Source organism: Plectrocnemia conspersa, unplaced genomic scaffold, assembly GCF_051122295.1.
Source record: "Plectrocnemia conspersa isolate PC_06_02 unplaced genomic scaffold, ASM5112229v1 ptg000014l, whole genome shotgun sequence".
In the NCBI taxonomy this organism is placed as follows: Eukaryota; Metazoa; Arthropoda; class Insecta; order Trichoptera; family Polycentropodidae; genus Plectrocnemia; species Plectrocnemia conspersa.
The window spans coordinates 17,793,889-17,818,836 of NW_028277178.1; the positions used below are offsets into that span (position 1 = coordinate 17,793,889).

Below are 24,948 nucleotides of genomic sequence, written 5' to 3' on the forward strand. Positions count from 1 at the left end.
ACACGAATGCAAAATGGTCAGAGAAAAATGGTGTGAGATAAATATAATATTTAATTAATTGGATAGTAAACTCATATTTTTTTTTTTTTTTAAACTAAAACATTGCTAATCAGCTGTGTAAATTTTAATTATTAGGTCTCAACTTTTGATATTTAATAAAAAAATAACACCCTAAAAGTGTATTATGAAATTCCAACATATTTTTTCAGATGTGTAATTCCATGAAATAAAATAACTACCTAAATTTTAATACTTAAATTTAATATTATATATTTTTTTAGATAGTATGCATTTTTAATTAAACACTTTTAAAAATAGCCAAGCATATGTATATATAGATAAATAAAACGTAGATTCTTAATTATCAGAGCTTTTAACAAATCGACATTAATTTGCTGCAGGTATACGTATTTCATTCATATTTTTGTTAACTTAATAAAAACACGTTTTACAGTACAGTGACGAATCCGATAAACTATAATTGAAAGCAGATACCGTGCCAGTTTTAATGGTTTTGAATATCAGTGTAACTAACTTGAAAAAAATTTTAATTCAGTATTTTTATTTGTTCTGTGTTATATTTATAACAGCCATGACCAAAATCAAAACGCTAAGATAAAAAAGTACGATTGCTAGAAAAAAATAATTAATTAATTGTTTAATATAAATAGTTAGCAACAGTCACATAGATAATTTAAATATTATGTCTCTTATTAATTCCTTAACCTTTACATATCGCCAAATCCAGCGTCGAAAGTATGTATGTGTAACAAGAAACCACTATCCTTTTCCCAAGAAAATTTGTAAAGCTCTGTATTCAAGTCACTATCCTTAGTGAACAAGGAAAGTATTATAAAGAAGAGTTGTTCTGTAACAATAATGGTTAATGATAAACCAAGGAATATATATTATATATATACTATGTACATATATTAGTGAGAAACAAAGTGTTGTAACATAATATCGTTGATGACATCACAAACACGCATTACCTTCTCACCTTTGCAGAACTTTCAATTATATATATCTAATATCACATTCTAAATATGTGTACTAATAATTAAATTTAAACTTTCGTTGATATATTAATTTTTCATTAAATGTTATTTTATAATAATTTTTAACAAGATATTTATTTTACCTTTTCAGAAAAATATTTCTCTTTTTCGTGGCATAAAGATAAATCGTTCATCGAAATTTCTAACTATAACTCAACCACCATCTAAAATTTTTTTAATTAGATTCAAGGCATGTGAGGATACTCTTATTTGTATTTTTAAATATTGTTTTTTATCACTGCTTTTATCGTTGTTATATATTTCTAATTTAGAACAAACCATCGGATGTCCTATATTATTAGGATATATTAAATATGCAAAAAAATGTATATTACATTATATATAACATTATACTGCGCGTTTAACTTCATTGGCGTATACCTTACATTGATATGAACTTCATTATGGATTTATAAGTCTCCATTAAATAATCATACATATTTTCTTCATATCAATTTTCATCCATATGTATCCTTAAATATTTTAGATGTTTATGTTTCATTTAAATTTTATTGATTTTGCGTACTGGTTTTCGTAAAAAGCGAAAACAACAGTGTCTCCAGCATATTTATTACATACTAGTTTTGTGCCACTATGTATATTAAATATAGTAATCATGAGGCACACTAGATTTTATGCATATGTTTGAAACATATGGTTTTTAAGTTTTAACTTAAAAGTATATATTACCCAGGTAATAAGACAAATTTTTTTAACGTTACGATCAGAAATTCCAAGGAATCAGCATCTCCTGATAGCATCAACAGCTATTTAGTGTCTTTACGTACACAAAATAATGTAAGACATTGCGTAAAATGTGCTTAAAGGGCTGCCAAATCCCCATCTGTTTTAACTACAACAGGGATTTTTAACAAAAATTTCCACTAATAATTACCGACTAGTGACACACGAGAGTGCATTTTCTTTTCACGTCAACTCTAGTCTATCTACAACGTACAGCTACGATCTTTGAAGACGACTAGATTTTATAGACGTAGCCGTGTCCATATATTTTATTAAAATGCTTACAATATTTATCAACTTTATACTACGTCAAACTATTAAGTTGATGAGTCATTGATTGATTTCTACGAAATCCAAACTGTTCATTAATAGTTTTACTCCCTAAAGCTAGAAACGTTGCTATGCATTTTTTATTCACGTATAAGCTATGGTTTATTTATATGCTTTTCGTTAAATTTATTTGGTAATGTCGTATTTTAGTAGAAAAATAAATTTAATAATAAAAATTAATTCTTATTTTTGTAGAATTATTTTCATTATACAAAATACTAATTTATCAATGCATGATTAAAGGCTTAATTTCTAGTATTTACAACACACTAAAATTTCATTGTTGCATTGTAAATATTTATTATAATTTTTACACTATTTTCTAAGAATTTCCAAAGCCTCTTTTCTATAAATAAATAATAAAAGGGTTTTTTTATGTTAGGGCTAGTTTTAATTATCAACCCAACTTTTATTCTAAGAAACACTCAGATGATATGATGCTTTTAAAAAACACTCTCTGAGAGTACTTCCTTTTCTTCCTTTCTTAATGCAAAAAATGTTCAAATAATTTTGCTAATATCAAATTCAATAGCTATCTCTGTTTTATCCCTCGCCCACTTCCAATTTTTAATTTAATAGAAGGTATACGCATAATCTAAATATAAAAATGGATTTATATATAAGCTTGGGCTATAAATGCGTTTATTGTTGATAATAACATTTTATACTCGTATTTAGTTGATTTCGAAGATACTTTTGTATCAAGTCGAATTTTTATTTTTATACGCATCTAATTCGTTTTATACGTTTAATCAAACTCGACTCGGACTCGTTCCGGGGCAATTTCTCTCGCAGCATCTTTACGTCGAATCCGTGCATAAATAATAAATAAACCACATAATAAGCGTAGGGAGGCCTGTATAATAAAATATCGCAAAAAAACACATACTACATATACTGCCCTACCACTATTAGAATCCGAAAGAATAATTCGGTTACATCCAATCCGTTTTATGGGCAATTATTTCTGACTTTTATGTTGTTAAAATGAGGCCAGTGTGTACGCAGTTTTAACAACGTCCATTTGCTCCCGTATATGAGTTATCATTTAGTGCCAAAAGTGGTTCCAAAAGACGTGACCCAAGGGCGCGATGCGAGTTTTATGCATCGGCTAGGACATGGCTGCCAGAAACTAACAAGCGTGTTATAAGAGAGAATATCCAACATTCGTATGCGACTTTTTGCAACATTTTTCTACGCAAAATTTTCCTCGGTTTTCCCCAGTGATAATTTTACGACCGCCAATAAAGTTGTGCGTCACGTATAACTAGTCGGTTTTACAACTAGCAACAAATATGCTAATATGTTTTGTTGAAGATGAATTTTAAACACGCTACTTCATGTCTCACGTAAATTATAATGGAAATATTAAATCTGCTTTAGCATAAAGCTAACTATATCACTGTTTAATATATCTAGATTCAATAACTAATAAATATATGAGCACTATTCTTAAAAAAAATAAACAGCAAATATGTTATAAGAAAAACTACGTGAGTGTAAATTAAAAAAATGTTATTTGATACTGATAATTAAAAAAATATAATTATCCCATAAATATCAAAAAACAATAATTCAAAGGACAACAGTATATTACACAACCAGTAATTCAAATCTTTTACATATTATTACTATTGGGTGATTCGAAAAAATGGTATGTAAATGTATTTTTAATTAATACTGCGTTATTACTTATTTAGTAAAAACTTTATTCAGCGTTTTGTAATTAAAATTTAAAATTAATATTTGAATAGTTACATTTAATTATAATATTGTGTTTTATATATGTATGTATAAAGACGTTATGAAAAAAATGTAAAGTATATTTGTTCGCAAACAGTACTTTAATTTATTGTATTGCTGAAAATTCTCAAGAAATGGTTGTTAATTTTATATTAATTTATTACAATACTGAAATGGTTAAAATAAAATAAAAATTTACATAATGTTCAGTAATTATAATATTGTAGATAATTAAAACATAAAATAATTACTTCCTGGAATGAGAAAAACTGTAAGTATACTTACAAAAAGTATAGTAATATATTGCCTTATTTAACTACAATTATATATGAGGAATAAAATTTATTTAATAATATGTTACATATTTAATATACAAAAGCTAATTTTAATTTAGCAGTAGCTTAGTATGAAAATTATAAGTAAGATTTATATTTTTTATTTATTTTATTTTAAATTTTTTGCTGTATTTTAAATGCGATACAAAAGTGAATCTGTATACTGGGTAAGTCAGTCAGACATAATAAATACCCACAAGTAAGTATTAACACCACTAGACTAAAAGCCTGGAAATCGGTGCCATCTAAATTTAATAGTTATAAATTACTATGTATAATAAAATTTATAAATATATTATTAATAGCGCATTTTATTTTATAAATAAGAAATCGAGTGTGGCTGCCAGGGCTCAAACACTAACAAAAAGTTTGTTTATATTATATAACCGTATACTTAAAATAGTCATTACAAAAGGCTAAATGGAATCTTTGATTTTGTTTCATACTATTTTTTTAAGACATGTAGCTTTTTCACATATGCATTCGTCTTGGGTTGCATAAATCCAGCAACAATCTTATTGTAAGAAAAATTGTTTAATGATCATGTACTTCGTTTTTAAGTAACAAAATGTTATTTTTAAATAATGATGAATGCACCTATTAAAAATCTATTAAAATGTTCTAATAATATAATAATAAATAAAAACAGATTCCAATTTCACACTAAATCCATGATGAAAAAATGATTTTCAATAAAATTAAAAAATGATCGTTTTTAATATTAATTAATTATTATATTTAATGTTTGATATAATATTTTGTCATTAAGTATATAACCGTTTTTTATAATGTTTTTAGCTATAGTTAAAACGTCACTAAGTGCTTATTATTAAAAATATTCTCGTTATAAACTTATTAAGTGTAACATATATTAATAAGCGTACATGTTTTCGATTCATTAACGTTGCCTACATAAATTAATAATTAATTAATATAATTTCAAGCCAATTTTCATTATCGTGTGATGTTAATCATAACAAAAGTTCACTTTTAACTAATAATCATTTTACGTTAATATTTATTAAAAATGTCTACAATTAACTTGTATGTGACATAATATTCCTAATACCAAATTATGTGTAGTATTATTTTTTTATTATATTTAAATGCATGGTTTTTTAATTAATAACCCACATATAATATACAAAACAGTTAATAAAATATTTTTAGTTTTAACAAATCTATATAAAATAAAGAAAATTATGAATATGAAAATAAAAGTAAAAAAGTACTTGTATTGCTCTCAAAATATTACTTTTAAATAAAAATAAAAACCTTATTTACTTTATTTACTTTATTATAACACAAAAATAAAATTAGTTATATTACGTTTATGAGAATTATAACATAACAAATCGATATTACGCTTTCTGAAATTTGATCAATTAAAAGTATATAATGATATTTCTTTAATGCTAAGCATAAAAACATGGTCTTTCCTCATTGTTCCTTAGACAGCAAATAAAGTTTTTGTTGGAAAAATTAATGACTCGTGATTTATTTTGTTTATATCTAGATAGCTTTTCTACAAAATTAAATCAATTTATCACCCAAATATGAGAGGCAAAAAGAGGCGATTTTATTAAATTCTATTTATATTTAAACACAATAATAACGTCATAAACTCGTATTTATTTAAATTTAAGCTGAATTGACACAAGCGACATTTTTAACTAGTCCAACCAAGCAGTTCACCTGAATCATCAAGAATTTAACTTGATTTTTGAAACGACATAAAAACTTTACGATGCATTAAAAACACACGTATTTCACTACATGTATGTACAATAAAATACATATTTATTGCAAAAACTCTACTTAGAAAAAATTTATAAGTGTGCTAAGCTCTGGTAACACATAGTTTTATAGGCTTAAAAAATGTTTACTTTAATCTAACAAACCCAAATTTTAACATCAAAATAAACATGTAAATACAAAGCTCTTTTTATATTACATAAAATCTAAATCAAATTTCATTCAGTATTTTTAAATGTAAAAATACTAAGATCGATTATTAGAGCAGAATTTTACGATTCAGAATTACATTATCACTTAAAATTTAATCAATAATATTTATTATTTATCCAAAACATATTTTTATTGTTTATCTGAATATTGGTTTCGCGCTCTAATATATTATTTTATATTATTAATTATAATTTCAACTTTTATGTTGTATTTGCTTTAAAAAATATCATTGAAATGTCAATATGATTGTATAATGCATTTTATAAGATTCATCAAGAATAAAATATAATTTGCATCATCCTATAGATTGTTACATTTATATTACTCATGTGCATTTTAAATACATACATCATTTACAATGTTTAAATAATTATTTAATGCATAAACGAAAATGGACTTTAAAGTCCGATTATCGTATTCGTTCGACCGTGTCCAGCATTACCATTATTTAGCCGCACGCACTAAAAAAATGACTGTCGAATGTTAATAAATTAATAGCACACTCTGAACATATTTGTAAACTCATGGTTTGTTATAAAATTTAATTTTAGTAATTGTATGCACGTACAATAATTAATTAGGAATACGAGAGAACATAAAATTTCCATTGCTCACTATAACAATTTTCCCCCTCGGGCGTTCGAATTTATAAACATTTCACGTGTGAATAAATATAAACTGTTGTCTTTTGAATGGTTCGCCGCCGGGATGAATTAAATCTAAATTGAAAGGTAATTTATTCAGTTGTCACCAAAGCGAAAAGAGGAGAGAATGCACTTTGGGTGAGATACGTTTACGAGATCGAAATTTTCACGTCAGGCATTGTGAGAAGAGCTCGATTGTTTATTGAAGACAATGCATTACGGGATAAGTGGCTCGGGTTCAGGTTAACAGCGGATTTGTGTACACAGCCCTGTCCTGTCTGTGTATCACCACTTAAACGTCGGCAATGACAGCTGTCAACAGTGCTGCTGTAAGGAGAAGCGCATAAATGCATAGCAGATGCGAGATGATTGGCTTGCATTGGTAGCGATATTTAGCATAATATGGTAAACTATTAGGGTTTATGTATCGCGATATGAGAAATGAGAAGTTTAATTAAACTAATCCAAATGTGACACTTATTTATTTTAACACTTATTACAAAATGGTTTTAAAGCCGCAATGGCGCCAAGCCTTTAAACAACAAACTGAGTTCCGCGATATGCTCAGTGAATTTTATCTTGGGGTTTAGATGTATACCTAAGTATTTGACGTTTGCCCTCCATTTAATACAAATTCTTTGATTATTTTTGAAAGTAAGGGTTGTCTGGGTGTGGTAAAAACTATGAATTTATCTCTTTCTTGATTTATTTAATTTTATAATAATTAAAATAAGGTTCTGTGAAGATTTGTATATATTAATTGCAATTTTTTGAGTCTATAAAATTAGTATTAGCGGCGTATATATATAAGACAATATTTTCTAAAATAAAAGTGTAGTTAGATAATTCATTAAATAAAGAAAAACTGAATTTTTTTTTGGGTCAGTTCGCTGAATTTTTTTAAAAAAAATTTTATACCATTTCAGGAATATTAAGAAGTAAAGAAGAAAAGCAAAGTAAAAATAAAAGCAATATTTGTTGATTTTATTAGACCTCAAGTGTATTTAAAAATCACACTAAGCATGTAAATTACCGCTTAAATTAAAGCCAACTTTAGCCAACCACGGAAAATAAGAATGCCATGAATTCGTTTATGATAAAAAAGAAGTATAAATCTATTCGTTTTTACATACGAATTCATATAAAAAATACTAATAGGTGTTTAATGTTCGATGAATTGTATATACAATATCATTAGGTATCTAGATCTGTTATTTATAAAGCAGTTACTGATAAATTGGTCTATGGAAAACTTATAAATGAATTCTTGAAAATAGAGTTTTTAAAAATAAATAAAGGTAATAATAGTTAATCTTAAAATCCGATCTTTATTAGACTTTTTTAATATCGTTCGTATATCAATTACTTAAAGATGTATTATACATATATGCACATTTAATTAGTGTATGAGAAATTTTATATTTATTTATAATTTAATATTATATATATTTATATCACAGAATTAAATTATAGCGATATTTATTTACAATTGGATATAACAGAAAAATATTCATTTCAAATTGGGTTTGCGTGACGTCTCAGCTTAAGATGAGAATTTCTAACTTTATCTTTACCCTCCATCAGATTTCAACAGGTTTAAATTGTGTTGTATAATTTTACGTTCATTTCGAGATATAAAATTACAGAGCGAGAACACAAGCAACGGTATTATATCAGTATTTTCATTATTCGCTCGTTAAATGTTTACGGTCGATGGAATTATTTTGTCGTTATGATTTGACATACATAACTATTAAGCCTAAAAATTTGTATAAAAGTTTACTACTATAAAATATACAATGTATATAACATTTACAAGTATTAAGCGATTTTAATTTAAAAAAATATTCCAATACAATTACTAAAACTGTTGCTATCACAATTGATTGATCTATAATTATTAAATCAAACTAGTATACATAAATATGTTGTTTGCGGTAAAAAAAAATTAAAAACAGTCAGATGTGCATATAAATAAACTTGTCATACATAAAAATATAATAAGGGCAGTGAAATCAATAAAACCGAAAACGATGAAAACTTTGAAGGACTTTAACTTTCAAATGTAAACTTTTAGCGATAACCCCCCGTGCAAAATAAATAAATTGCGTCGCTTAATATCGAATTAATAATGCGAATTCCACATGAAGTTTGGCAATTAAATTCGAATCGAAGTGGTGGCGAATTTGGTGGGCGGAAAAATTATATTTAATTCGGCGGAAAAACGAAGAAGTCCGATGTTATTATGAGAGAGGGCGAAAGGGAAATGGCGGTCATATTACGGTGCCATTAAACTCGTTATTAATTACACTTTGTGTCGGTAGGGCGTTGGTAATTTGTCTCATTATTTTTATGGGAATATTAATCTCTGAATCAATTAACAAACAGTGGAAACAGAAATCACTCTTTGCGAAGTTGAACGTTTCAACGGTAGATATACATGCATATGTACATTATGTATGTATATGTGCATATGTGCATACCAAGTGGATAAGTAAAAAACTGATGTGTAATTTTGCAAATCCAGTTTGTTATAAGAAATATTAGAACGTTACATTTTTTAGCAGGCATGAAATACTTCAATGGTATATTTTTACTAATTTAATGTAAAAATAAATACCAAATATTATAAATAAAAATTTTAAAAGTATTTTTGCTATAAATTAGTTAAAAATCAACAAGAAATTCAAAAGTAAGTAGCATATCCAAATTTATATTTATTAAGATATAGTTCATTCAGATTATATTAATTAAACGAAACAGTAATATTTTCAATATAAATATTATTGTTTTACTACACTTGCTTAATCAAGACATGCAATTTATTAGTTTGCGTGTAATAATAATGTTGTATTTTATAGACTATAAAAAGAAAATATATAATGTATATAAAATTTGCAAGTCATTTTTTCGTACCTACTTTTAACATTTTTATTATAATTAAAATATTTATTTTTCTATGTAATTTAATGCATTTCATGCGTCTGATGACAATTTAAATATTAATAGTCATTTTAAACACGTTTTATTATCATTAAACGTCCTCAGGTAAAGGTATATCGAAACCAATGTTTTATAGAAACGAAAGTAATGATTGTTATATACAATTCTGATCAATTACCACAGATTCGGTTTTTTAATATTTTTCTAATCTCACGTATAAATATCGTGATTAATAATGAAAATAAAAGCAAGCTAAGTCGTGTATAGTGAGTCACTCATAGTGACTTATTATTTGTAAGCTTTATTAATAGTTTGGAATTAATAAAATATTCGTCACTATACTAATATTTACTTAGTAGTATTGATTGTGTTATAACACATATAATGTTACAATGAAAGATTAACAATAAATAAATAAATATATGAGAGATATTCTCTTAGTAGTAGAATTATCTTTTTTCGCTCTCTACGACTCAATCGCGACTGACATATAGATAGCTTACTTGAACTAGTATAACCGTTATTATAATAAGGTAAGCTGAAAAGAAAAATTCTACATTTGTATGAATTTCCCTCAACCTTTCTAAGCCCCTCTCTCAATAATAACGAGCGAAAACGAGCGCTTGCGTTTTACTGACCAAATATATCATTAAACGACTTAACTGGTGCAAATTTGACATTGCTCATTTCTAGGGATTTTTTAATTTCAACGCCTGTGTACATTTTTTAATAAACAAAAAAATGTTAATTCGGTCCCTGGCGAAATCTTTAATAATTAAATTGGATTTCCTAAAAATGAACGAACAAAATCTACACTCGTAATGCACAATATAAAATTTAGGGGTTTTCAACCTTTTTGTTGGCAAGCCATAAATTCAGATTTATATGACGTGGCGATCCGAGCGATTCATTCTCGGTTTATACACACACCTGTATAAAATTTATTTCGTTTTATTTTCTTTTGCAGCATAGAAAAAACCTTCAACTACTGTCTTGATGAATATAAACGTGATTTTTATTATTAATATAATACATTAATAAATAATAGGTTTTAGATGTTTTAATATATTTTTTAATTAATATATAAACGCTAATTTACATATAAAAAATGTAAATTAACGTGTTTAATTTTCTGTATCACTAATAATTTTTCCCTCTTAAAAAAACAATGCTATAATTTACAATAAGACAGAATAAATTTTCCTTCCTTATAGCTTACTAATTATTTTTCTTACATGACTTTGCAATTTATTGTTCCTCGATTAATAAGTAGAATACGCTAATAATCGTTATCAATAAATTCAATATAAAATTGAGCTACTATTACTTTGTATTTTTTAACTGAATATCAAAATGAAGAAATAAATTGTGAAAATAACGAAACTATATAACAAAAAAATGACATATCTCAACTGTAACTGTAAAAATGTTTACTCTTGTTTTATTTATACAATCTCACTTTTAAGATAACCTTTAATCTATTTAAAATTGTGAAAACTAATTTATATAACATTTATTTACAGCTGCTAATTTTTTTTATATTTTTCAAAAACTTAAAATTTTTATAATATACTTTTATAATATAATGCTGCAGTTGTTTTTTTGCTAGAAAGTATGTTTTTTTATTAAGATAATCTGATTAATTATTAACAATTATTTATGATAGCTAATTATATTTAATTCTTGAATAAATGATTTATTTGTTAGCGTAATTTTTCTACTTGAAATTCAATTGAAAGCTACTTTGTAACATATCATAGTTCATAAATCATTAAAATATTTTTAATGCATAGTTTACAAATCATTAAAATATTTTTAGTGGTTATTAAGAAAATAATAAATTAAAAGGTTTCAAAAACAGTGAGCTTTGCTAAAAAAATATTTAAAATACAGTATTAATAGGTTAAATATTATATATTACCTCAAAATATAAGTTTAAACAATCAATCATTATATAGCCGTTAATACCTGACTACATTTCTTGCTAAATCTGCATTTATGCTTATCTAGACTTCACATGTTGTTATTTTAAAAAAATTGGGTTCATTTGTAAAGTATTAAGTGCTTTATTAAATATCCGTAAATGTCAAAGATGGTTCAAAAAATTTCGAACAGAATGTCAAGAATAGTCCTGGATAATGTTAATTTTAGGCTCTGATGTTTAAATAAGTTGTTATTTGAAAATAAATTACGTCTACTGTTTTTTTTACTGAGAAATGTCATTCACGTGTTAGTTGTCTTTTTCACATATCCTATGTGTAATGAAACGAAAACCACTACACCCAATTCGTTTACCTAAAACACTTGTACACTTGAGCATTTGAGTCAAAATTCTTAGTATGTAAGAAAAGGAATACCTATGTTTTATTGTGATATATATTCCAATGTTTATTTTTTTATATATTGAAGATAAAGAATAATTAATAACCCTTAAACATTTGTTAAAAATGATAAATTGCTACACGATCGATCGATCGTCGCAAAAATGCGAAAAACACACACTGATATTACAAATGTCTTCGTTCATAGAGCGTGATTAATCATATGTGTGTCTGAGGAAAAGAAAAGAGAGAAAAATACAAAAGTAAGACACAAGTGACAAAATGGCCATACAATTTGCGGCCGGAACGAACGCGGCGGTCCAATAAAAGACGCTGCGAAAATCTTGGATTAATACCCACGGGATGGCAGAAAATCGAAGAAGATGGCAATTTGCGGTTATAATCGGAAACTTTTGCCGGTGTTTATTCAGCAAACAAACACACGCACGTATGTGCAAAACACACACGCGCGAAAGCACAAAGAGAAGAGAAGGAAAACTCTCAGGGCTCCGCGCCCGTTGACATATTGCAAATTTTTCTGCGTAAATATCTCGCGCCCGAGTACTCGGCGGATAGAGTGTGAGTTGGTACAAAAGTGGCGATTACCAGAGATATCTCGAAAACAGGGAAAGAGCACGACCTCTACTTTTACTCGGCTTTTATTCCTTTTGCTCGTCATGAGGGAAAAAATCGTTTTCCGACAAAATTGAATATTTCATTCATGAACAGGGAAAATTTACCCAGAGAATAAAAGGAGTATAAAAGGATAATTTGAAAAGATATTATCGAAGAATTTCTATGTGTGATTCCCATGTATACAGGGTGGGCAATAACACGCTCTTATTTCACTAGTTATAAAAAAAATATTACTTGAAAAATTTAATCCATCAAAAACCCTTGATACAATTTAAAATCCTTTTCATTATTTTCTTTTCTCTCTAAGAGATTTTTCAATAAATAGATTTGTTTTGTTTTAAAATATAAAAGAATCTGTGCAAATAGCCGGTTTAACCGCCATATAAAAAAATTGTCTGATAAGACTCACTAACAAATTTATATGGGATATTAAAAGACAAATTTTCCAAATATGTTTTATAACAGTATCATTACAACCACTAAAGTAGCATATTCTACAAAACCCGCAATAATTAACAAAAATGTAAAAATACACATTTTATATTTAAATGTATTTAATTTTGATTTCCAAGATTTTTTTAAAAAGTTTTAATTTTAATTTTTATATTGTTTTTATTTTTTTATTTTATTTTAATCAAGCCGCAACTGACTAAAAATATTTTCAGTTAGGCTAGGTAAGAGCACATGTAGCCTAACTTAGCTTAACTCAAATTTTATAGCCTCGAAACTAACTCGAATTATTATATGAAGATGTTTTTTCACAAAATGCTATATTTGTATTTATATTAATAAACTAAAATACATATGAACATTTAATTTATATTTACTTATATTAAAAAAATAGATGTACCTATATTTATAAATTGTAAACCTAACCTAACTCAACCAAATATATATATAGTATAAAATGTAAACCTAACCTAACTCAACCAAACAATATTTTATAAAAAAAAGGTAAACCTAACCTAACTCAACCAAACAATATTTTATAAAAAATTAAAAAAAGCTTATTATATTCAGGTGTGTTTAAAAAATGACTTAGACACAAAAAAAGTATTTATTGTATCTAAATCTAAAATTAATTATTAGTTTATAATTTACTTACAAAAATTAATTTATAATTAAAAAAATAATAATTTATACAAAAAATATTGTTGTTTTTAAAAAAAATTATTTGAGCTAAATTTTTATAACATTATTAATTTACCCAGACCATGATTTTATTGATAAAAATAAACATAAGAGTTCAGTGTATCATTACCTTTTTCGTATCATTGATATTTTTACTACTTTAATTTTTTTTCATCTTTTAAAAATAATAAATTAATACAATTATTACGAAATATTTTTCACTATAGCAAAAATTACTATATAACGCAACGGTGGCCGAAATCTGAAATATTGGCTAGAATTTTATATATTTTTAATAGGAAAATGTTGCGTCATAAGAAAATATTTTATTTAGTTGAACCAAACAGTTTATTTTACGAAACAAAAGGCATGAGTGCAACATATCCGATATAAACAATAATATTAATAAATAATAAATAAATATTTATTACTACAATTTTTTTTTTTTTTAACCTTGTGTATTTATTTATTTATAATATATCTAATCCTTGTATTTTGATAAGTTTTCCTAATGCGTCAAAATGATCTCAAAATAAAATACATACATGCACAAAAAATAGTAAAATAAAAAGATTTATATAATATAAATTTGCTTATTAACTCTGTTAATATATTATGTTGCAAATATGCAAAAAGTGTCGTGCCCGTTAAAAAAATAAATTGAAAGTAAATAAAAGTGACATAAACTACTCAAAAGTTTTTTTATATTGCCGATGAAAAATATAATTTATTCATAATACATAATTTAATTAAAAAGTTTTAATCTAATAATAAATATTTGAGAATATTATTACTGTATTTTATAGTAACTTTTTATATTTAATTATTTTTCGGTAATATTTCATTTTAACTGTACAGACGTTAGTCTAATACGTTACGAAAGGAGAAACCCGCTAAAAAACTAAGTCTTATCTGAAATGATCGATCGAAATGTTAAATATATAATAAGCAACAATTTTATTTTTTTATAGGCAATAGAATTTAAAACAGAATAAAATATAAAAGTCTATATTGAAACTTATGTCATTTAGGTATAAGCAACTGACTAATACAACTAATTTATTGCGTAGGTTATTCTATTCAAATTTCTTTTTTCAAATACTTTAACGAACAACATTAATTATAAGTTAGGTTTGCTTTTTGTAATAGTTTATTGGATTCGAACTCAAGTATTTTAGATACTCGTATTAGTTTCCAGCTTACACAATAGGTCTTTTGTGCTGGCTATATATTTTTTTACTATCAATTACAAATTAAATTATTAGACAATTATACATAAGTGACTAAAATATTGTTTATGCATGTTTTGTTATATGAATGCCTTTTAAAATCAAATAAAAATATGGTTTAATTATACACCTATGTTTAGAATTTGAAATTAATAAAACCCTTTTTTTAGCACATAAAAGTACATTAGTTTTAAAATAATTAAATCAATAGAAAACTTATATGAAATATTAAATTAAACATTAGAGTACAAGCATGTACTACGCTAGATATAACTAGATAGAAGAAGAGCGGAAAATCAATGATTTCGGTCCAAGAATAAATTTAATGAAGATCCTATCACGGAAGATGTCAAATGTCTTTTAAAATAAATTACAATGAATTGTCTCAAATAATATATTTATATTCAAATGTTTGGTACAAATATATGACTCTAATACGTTTATAAATTTTATTAAATTGCGTATTATTAAATTAAATATATTGAGTTGAATACTTTTTTATTACTGAAAAACTTTTGCGGTCACCTAGTACTGTAATAATAGATCCCAATGGATGTATTTTCACGTTTGATATTCTCTCTAGAGTCTAGATATTTTCGCTCTTCAGAATATATCTAACGATCAACATAAATATTTTTCACACATTCATATAATATGAGTATTTTCCGTCGAACAACGCTCGATTCTGTCATTCAATCTAATCTCGCGGCCCATCACACCTTTTTTCTTTCGTGTGTGTGGCTTTTAACTGTCCCTTGGATACGATCTTAACTTTTTCTATTGTACGTGTTTTATATTTATCACTACTTTAGGAAATTAAAATGTTCAGAAGGGATGAGTACGCACGCAATTTAATTGTTTTTTTTTTGTACAGATTTATAACTATAAAAACATTTATATGTATGTATGTATATTTAAAAAACACGTTCAAACATAATTAAATTTTGCAAAGTAAAACAATCAATCATAATTTGATAATACATCCTAAGCGATTTTTTTAACTCCAAAATACAACTTTTGGCAATATATGATGTACGATAAGTTATACGCCACTTTATATTCAATGAAAATTTATCCTATATAAACTCGACATGGTACAAAGGGTCAACGGAATCGAAATTTTATTAATAAAATATATATTAATAATATTAATCTTGACTGAATAAACATTGGCGTGTAATTTAAACACAAACTGGGTCATTTTTGCGTTATTGTATATTTGCAATAGAGTAATTTGGCAATGGGACAGCGTACGATTCAGGGGATTATCTTTCGAATTAACGGCATGTGTTGTATGTTCAAAGGCAATATCGAATTGTACGTGATCAATTTGTAAAAAAAAGTATGTGTTATGATGATATTAGCGCAAGTTTTTTCAAGCACCGAAGTTTAGTAACGAAATTTTCGAGTTTCCCCAAAACGATGTATATTAAATCAAATTTACTCTTTCATGCTATATGATGATTTTTATATATAGTAAATATATGTATATACGATATTACATTTAGAAAATTCAAAACTAAATGTAAATTAACAAATACATATATTTACTATATATTTATAATTTATATCAATGATAGTGCTAAAGAAGTGGTCGATAATATAGATATAATTAATATTAGTATAGAAAGATGGTTAAATCATATTGTACTTTAAATAAATAATATTATTAATAAAGATAAGTAATAAAATAATATCATAATGTTTATCGAAAAAATATAGTTGATAAAATAAAATATTTATAAAAAAAGTATAGATACAAAATAAATTCAAAGCTCGTTCAAAGTGTCAATAAAAATAAGCAAACTATGATAGTGTTGTATTGCCTCTTTTTAATTTTTGTGCAAAAATATCAAATATTCTTAATTAATGAAATAAAATGATATTACAAAAAAGAAGTATTAGAAATTAAAAAATCAAAGGTTGGATGTTGAGGACTTTTTTTTTATTTTGATGGAAAGTATAATTTAAAGATTTAAAATAGATTTAAAATGTTTTAGAAAAATTGCACATTCATATTTTTATATTTTATATATTTAAGTTAAAGTTACTAGAGTATTTTAATAAATTAAAAAATAAATATGTACATAGATTTATACTAAGAATATAGATAATTTAAGGAAAGATAGATGTAATATAAATCAATACGAAAGAGAAAATATAAATACTTATATCCTATGACAATCTGCAGAAATAGAAAAATTGTGTATTTCATTAACCCTTTGAGTAGTGAGTTAATTTATACACATTTTTAATCACCTAGAAGTGAGTTGTTTTTAGTATTCCATAAGTATTTCTATTAATAATTATTTTTTACTATCGTATATTTCATTTATAGTATATAATAGAAAAAACAGTTATGCTAAACGTTTTATTGCTTAGATTAATTTTACTATTTTTTTGTACTAGAACGTTTTAATTATTTCAACACTACTTTTTTTTAACTTCGGTAATTAATTAAACATTTTTTTATACAATATTCGACTTTTGTGAATTTTTTAACAACTTAGAGGTTCTAAATATTTTTTCATAAAAATAAAAAATATATGTTGTTTATTTATTTTATATCCTTTAATTTACAGTATTACTTTCATAAAAATCATTTACATTAAATCAAATTTGAAAAATAGTATATAAATGTAATGCTTTTTAACTGTATTATTATTTTAATACCTCGAAACAGTGAAAGATCGTCCACCGTACATGTACGGCAATACTACTCAAAGAATTAATGACATAAACAAACACATTTTAATATTAAGACTTCAATTTTAATATTACTAGTTATTGTTATTGTTGTCAAATTACTTTTTCCTATATTATTTTATACAAATAGTCATATTATGCATAAATTTTTTAATAATGAGCTATTTCAGCTAATGAAAAATATTATTTACGTATAAATAAATATATTATTTGCTATACAGGGTTTTTTTAAGTAATTGATTAATTAAATTGAAAACAAACCCACTTTGTTAAAATATGCAAAAATATATGTAACTTCATAATAGAACTTATTTTTATCCGTCTATTTTGATACATTTTTTATGTAAATTTTACATCTCTAAAATAGCAAGTAATCATGAAATCACAAGCTTGATCTTAAAGTGACCATTGTTATTCAAATAAACGTTGAATAATAACTAAAAATTATTTTGCTCGAAACTAATGCTATTGTTTATAAGATAAGAGCAAGATAAACCTAAATAATCATACTACTACAAAATAAAATGAACCACACAGTTAAATGTTTTTTTCGTAAATTCGACTATTCAAAAGGTAAATATTTACATTTAAATTTATTGATATATCGATTAAATTTTGAACTAAGAATATGACTAAAGAATATATAAACGCAATTTTTTCTGTATAATAATTTTTATTGTATATTAATAATATAATATAATTAAATACCTCATTTTGCTCATTTTCGCAAAATTAAATTTACAAGAAGTTATACTTAAAATAAACATTTATCCTTGATCTTTCACTGAAATTTTAATATTTTAGGATATGCTATAGTTATTTTAAAATCGCGATATATCTATACACGTTTTTGCCAGACCTTTAATACATTTTCAATATAATTTAATATATTAAAATAAAATATATTATTTTGCTACTTGTTAAATAAAAAATTAGCCACAATACATTAACATAGTTTAGGTGAAGCACAGTTAAACGAAAAATTGTACTTTGAATAAAGATTTTGCCTCCATCCCCCACCAAAATTTACATATATTAATATGTACTATAGTTATTTCTAAATCTTTGATATACGTTTTTGCTGAACTTAAAATGAATTTTTAATATAATTTATTTATTGTATATTATCATACAATTTATTAATTGACCACAGTTAATCGATAAGTTAATATTTGAAAAGAAAATTGCCGTACACTCTTTCTTTCACCAATTTTTCAATATAAAATTTATATTCTGATCCATACAAATGTGGTAATAATTAAGAGACATTTATTATAATTTAAATGATAAACTAGTATAAGAAACGAGCTTTCTTTCTGCATTTAACCGGAAGACATTAATGTAATAATAAAGTTGATTTAAATACTCATTACGTACTGTGTGCGCTAGGCTATTATTGTTCGTACACAATACTATACATATACAGTCTAATATATCACATATAAATAATGTTTCATGCCAAATATAATTCCGTAAAAAATATTTTTGCATGAAAACATTTAGCACACATATTATCAAAAATTCAGCACTCACCGATAAATTCTCCGACGGCGAATATCAACTGAGAGAAAATAACGAAAACGGAAAACAGCACCCTCTTTCTCGCGTGCCGGAAGTGAACTTGACGCATCTTGAAAGAGTTAACTTTCGCGCTGGTGTGAAAATTCTTCCGTTTACTTATTTATCACTTCTGTGTCCGTCGGACAGTTTTTCTGCTCGACCGCGTTCATTTTGACAGTTTTCCACAAGTTATTCCCAAATGCGGTGCGAGTGCGATATTGTTTGTCGCGTGCACGGGAGCGGACTGGGCGGATGCTGCCGCCGCCAGGGCCGAACTTGTACTGAGCAGTTTGCCGCCAGACTAACTACCCTTAAGGCCAGAGACGTATGGGGGTGAATCACAAATACCAATGCGCATCCGACGAAACATGCCACACACTACTCCCGGTACTATTGTGAGATATAAATGTAAAATTATATTTTGTACGTCAACAAAAACAGTCTAAAGAAAAAACAAAAATGTATGATTTAAAATTTTAGTTTAAACATATTTCTATACATTTGTTACATATAGACGTAAAACTATGAAAAAACAAATGATGGTTTAAGTATGTAATATTTAAACCTTCATTTCGTTATTATTTTTTAAAAATACTTTTTTACGTTTAAGATAATATATTTATTTTAAAAGTAAAAAATAAAAGTTAAAATGATATTTTACGGTGTACCACAATTTTATAAATTAGGACCATAGTTGTTTATAATATATTTTAATTATTATTATATTATTATATTATTATATTATATGATTTTTTTATATTTTGATTGAGCATTTATTCAGGTTTTGAACCATCCGCAATTTATATTATAAAAGTAAATATTGATTATATAATGTCTTTTTAATAGCTTAAACTGTATATCATAGAGACTATATAATCAAGAAATATTTAGGGTTCATATTTCATATGAACTTTATCATACCTGAAAGATCAGAATTAGTGATATTTACAAATAATATTCCCATTAGCTAATACAGCTTTTTATAATTATGCTTAAATATTAATGTGAAAAATTAAAGCTAAGCTAAGTAACTTTGACAATGATGTGATAATATAATAAAAATATGCGACATGTTAAGTAATTATATAATTTTAATGACCCAATAATACCAAAAATCCATATTGCCCTTGTAAAAGTAAATTAAAAAAATATTTACATTTAGTCATAATCTTAAAGATAAAATGTTAAAAAATCAATGTTGTTCAAATGAATTACCCAAAAAAATATATAAAAAATACAAATTATTCATAAGTTATATAAACATATATTAGCTTATTCTCTGTATTTTATATATATTATTTACCATCCAAATTAATGACTATAAAACATTATAATTTCTGAATTGGATACAATAAAATAGTATTTATTTAGTGTCAGCTATGAGAACGACGGGTTCCCGGGTGCTCCCACCCGCATCCTCAGGTTGTGTATAAGCCCTTACCTATCGGCTCTTTTGCAATCCTAGCACTGAGCACAACCGCTTCCCATCGGCAAGCCGATGGTCCGCTTCCACGTCTCGGCCGGAGTCGTCCCGATGGACGGCTGCGACCGGTATCCCGGTCCGGAGCTACTGATGGTCTCCCGGCATCACTATCTTTTGTTGGAGACGGACAGTTATGAGAAGTTGGCCCTTTAAGTTTAGAATAATTTTAATATTTAGTAATGTGTTACTTTTATTTAAAATATTTATGATGCCTTGTATGTAACCTATAAAATCATGATAGTTCAATTTGAGAAAATAAATCTATATACATTAGAAATTCCAGCGGTTAGATATTATAAGCTATTGGAATATTGAATAGTAAAACGTTAAGGTTTTGAGGCCGGCTAAAATAGGCGCTAGAAAATTTGGTAGCAGTTTATTTTTATCTGTGAAATTTAACACCGCAGATAAAAAGTGTATAATTGTATTTCGTAGACTGAGTGCTGGTGAAGAAGCTGAGATTGTCGTAGCGATGTCCTCTGTATGATCTGCTGAAGTCTCTCTCGGTTTGGCTTGAATGCTGTCTGAGCTTATCTCTAGCCGTCTTTCGTCTCGAATCGTCTCTGACCCTCTCGTCTCGAACCGTTTAATATGCCGATGTAAAAATGTTGGTGGGCCAATTGCATAGCTTGATGATTCGCCAGACAAAATAATATTCACGCCTTGAAATGAAACTGCAAGATGTAACCATCAAAAATCGTTAATACAGTAGGTAGATGATAATACGCGGTTTTAATGCAGATAGGACGCACTGTCTATCACGTAACTTTACCCACAAAAAGGTAGTTTTTTAATGTTTAATAGAACGGATATGCTAGTCCGAGTGGTCCGTGTATCTTCTAATTAATACGAAATTATTTAGCGTTGGGCATTATTTTATATTTCTAGGCCTTTTATAAATTTTAAATGGTCATTTGAAAAACCTTAGCGCTAACAATACATTTAGTTGACCCTGAAGATTCGAATAGATATTAAAGTATAAAAACATATTAAAAAAAATATTTTATTTTAATTAAATAAATCACATTATACATATTACATCATTTTTTGAGAAAAACAAGCTAATTTATGTAATGTAATTCTTACATAAAAATAACACCGAATTAAATGTTTATTAATTTCTTTTGATTGTTCCTCCTGTTAAAAAATCCGCTATAGCAATTGAAGTGTTTTTAACAGTACTACAAACGTTTCTGTTATTTTTTGAGATTTACTACAGATAAAATCAACTTAAATATTACCTGTTGCAATTTATAAGTTACTTAGCTATTTGTAAAACATAATGTGTGTTCTCTATATTAGAATTAGAATCCTAAGAAATATTCTAAACCCACCCTTGTAAAATAAACTTATGAACTTTACCACGCATAAAATATGTTAACATAGTTTGCAAAATATTTGATTAAAAATGAATATATATTATTAGAATAATTGCCTAAATATTATAAAATCAAATAATAAAAAAATGCATAATATATTCGAATAATTAGGTTATATTCTCTTAATACAATAATTATAGAATTAAAATACTTTAATTCTATTAAAATTAAAGATACTTTAATACTTGTATATATTTTTCTTAAGATTTTTACCTAATGATATAATCACATCAATACAAACTACAATAAATGCCTTAAAAAATATTTCTGTACTACAAAATCTTATAAATCTTTAACACTACAGTATACGTATATTTACCCAACTTTTAATAATGATTTGTGATTCAACAAGATTTTTATTGAAAATTGAAAATAATAATTTATAAAGGCAAATATAAGATGGTATGTAAAAAATTAAGAATAGTTGTCGATTAAGTACTAAAATATACGTCAACTCTAAGTATAATTGTCCTACAATAGTTTGAATTTCAGATAACTGTGTTTCTTGGTAAAGTATCTTATATAAAGTGATGTTCATTCGAACATCACTTTAAACAATAGTTGTATTAAGTGGTATTAAAAAAGTTATTCTAGCATCTCCAAGTTGTTTAAAATTTCTTCTTACTACCATTAAGATGTATACATAATTTTAAATGGCTGTCGTGGCAATGAAAGCAATGTTTTTATGACCAGATTTTATAATATATTTTCTTAACATTATACTATTTTATTTTTATGCTTAGTATTAATAACCAATTCTATCTTGTTTATAAAATCATATTTTTTTTCTGGCATCTATAATTTTTATTATCGATTTTAATACTTATTAATCTATTTATTATGAATTATACTAATTACTGTATGAATGTTTCGTCATTTTACAAAACGCATCAAATAGCTGTTATATAATAACATAAATATTTATCTATATATTTTTTGAAGTTATATGTTAGTACAAAATATGTTTACATAAATATAGAGCATCATTTGTATATTTCGTATACGCGAGTTTACTTTACAAAATTGTCTTTCGTAGTCGGCAACGTTAAATAGGTTCACCCCTAACTTTTCCATATGCGAAACAAAATTTTAGCTCATTCCATACAGTACACGAAAATGATGAAAAGAACTATAACATTTGAAAAATATATATCCATTCAAAAATAGTTACATATTTTACGGTATATGTAATTTGTACGTACATACATATATACATTAATTATTAAATTGGAAACGAACTTCATTGTGTAAGTCGTGCATAATAAATTACATACATGAACTTTGTATTTTATATTTTGCGTGAAATGTTGCATGTTTCTTTGCGTTAATCATATAATACAATGTAAATATGATAAATATATGTGTATGAAATTTTAAATTAACACAAGGAACTTGAAAGTTATAATGCACACGTTTATAAATAAATATTTAACTGTCCTATTTATTATTAATATGTAGATTAGTTAGTCATTGCGTTTCTATTTATTGTATAATACAAATGAACGTTTAAAGCTTGGATAAAGTGTAGGTGCTTCTTTAATGAGAATAATATAGTTACCTGAAGCATATTTTCTTTTATTTTTGGAAATAACTAAAACGTTTTTTTAAACCCTTTGAGTAGTGAGTTAATTTAGATACATTTGTTAATTAGCTAATATACACAAAGTGAGTTTATTTTACGTATTTTTCTATAAATATTTTTGCTGTTATTTATTTTTTTAATATTTATAGTAAATTCTAGAAAAAAATTACTATTTGTCAATATTTAATTGCTTTGATTGCTTTTATTACTTTTTTGTATTAGTATTTTTTAACATTTTTTGTGGAATTTTTTATATCAATTCAAAGGCTCTCAATATTTTTTATACAAAAGGTATTACATATTTTTTGTAACGTTCATTTACGTACTCTTTAATTTACAAAAAAAAAATATTATAAAAATATGATGTTTCTTATTTATTATTTGTTCAGTTATATATATATAAATATATAACTATCTGGGGTACCTCAAAACAGGGAAATATCGACCGTCGTATATGTACGGCGATACTGTTTTAAGGGTTAATTAAACGTTGGTTTGTCTAAGATATGTTAAGTTATAATATAAGTGTTAAATTGTAAATTTAAGAAGCAAAGAAACCAATTAAATAAAATATCTGTTTGCTTATTATCGTACTATTGTGTCCCATTAGTGTAACCTGTTAGGTCACCATTTAATTTATTAAATTAATAAATATTTTAAGAATAATTTATAGAACAATAATAGTTTCACAGCTTATAAAGTAATCTATAATTCAAAAGTTTCGCCTGTAAAATGTGATTTGCGCTACGAAGTCATATTACATCGACTGCCTAAAATGATAATTAGCTATTTACTTTTTTAAATGAAAACGACTTAATTTAAAAAATTTATATATATAAAAATGTGAACTAATTTTTTATTGAAAACATCAGACCAGATTTTGTTCCTGTAAAAATAACAGAAGTAAGTTAACATTTGTTTGGTATCAACTTTCTGTATATTTGACAATTATGAAGTTTGATAATTTACTCTCAAATGCATTGATATCTAAAATAATATATTGTTAACAACCATATAAAAATATAACTGTTTAAAGAAATAACATGAGTTTATATACATCGTATTTCCACGAATGTGTGTTATATGATATTAAAAAGAGATAATACTTTCATCCTCGTATCTTAATCTGTAAACGCAAAAGGCGATTGAACAATGG

At 25.6% G+C, this 24,948-nt stretch overlaps 1 protein-coding gene across 3 annotated transcripts in view; it reads right to left on the bottom strand.

The window, feature by feature from the left end:
- The window catches only part of LOC148226414 (lachesin-like), a 166,833-nt gene that overhangs the window by 120,359 nt on the left and 21,526 nt on the right, over window positions 1–24,948 (bottom strand). The window contains exons 1-2 of one of the 3 annotated variants that reach the window (XM_088203805.1): window positions 20,790–20,951; window positions 19,322–19,738 (exon numbers count right to left, since the gene is read on the bottom strand). The exons of the other annotated variants lie outside the window; for them this stretch is intronic. Coding sequence (XP_088059931.1) covers window positions 19,322–19,418 — 97 coding nt within the window. The 5' untranslated portion in view covers window positions 19,419–19,738; window positions 20,790–20,951. Of the gene's footprint in view, window positions 1–19,321; window positions 19,739–20,789; window positions 20,952–24,948 lie in introns of those variants that run through there. 3 annotated transcript variants of the gene reach the window in all.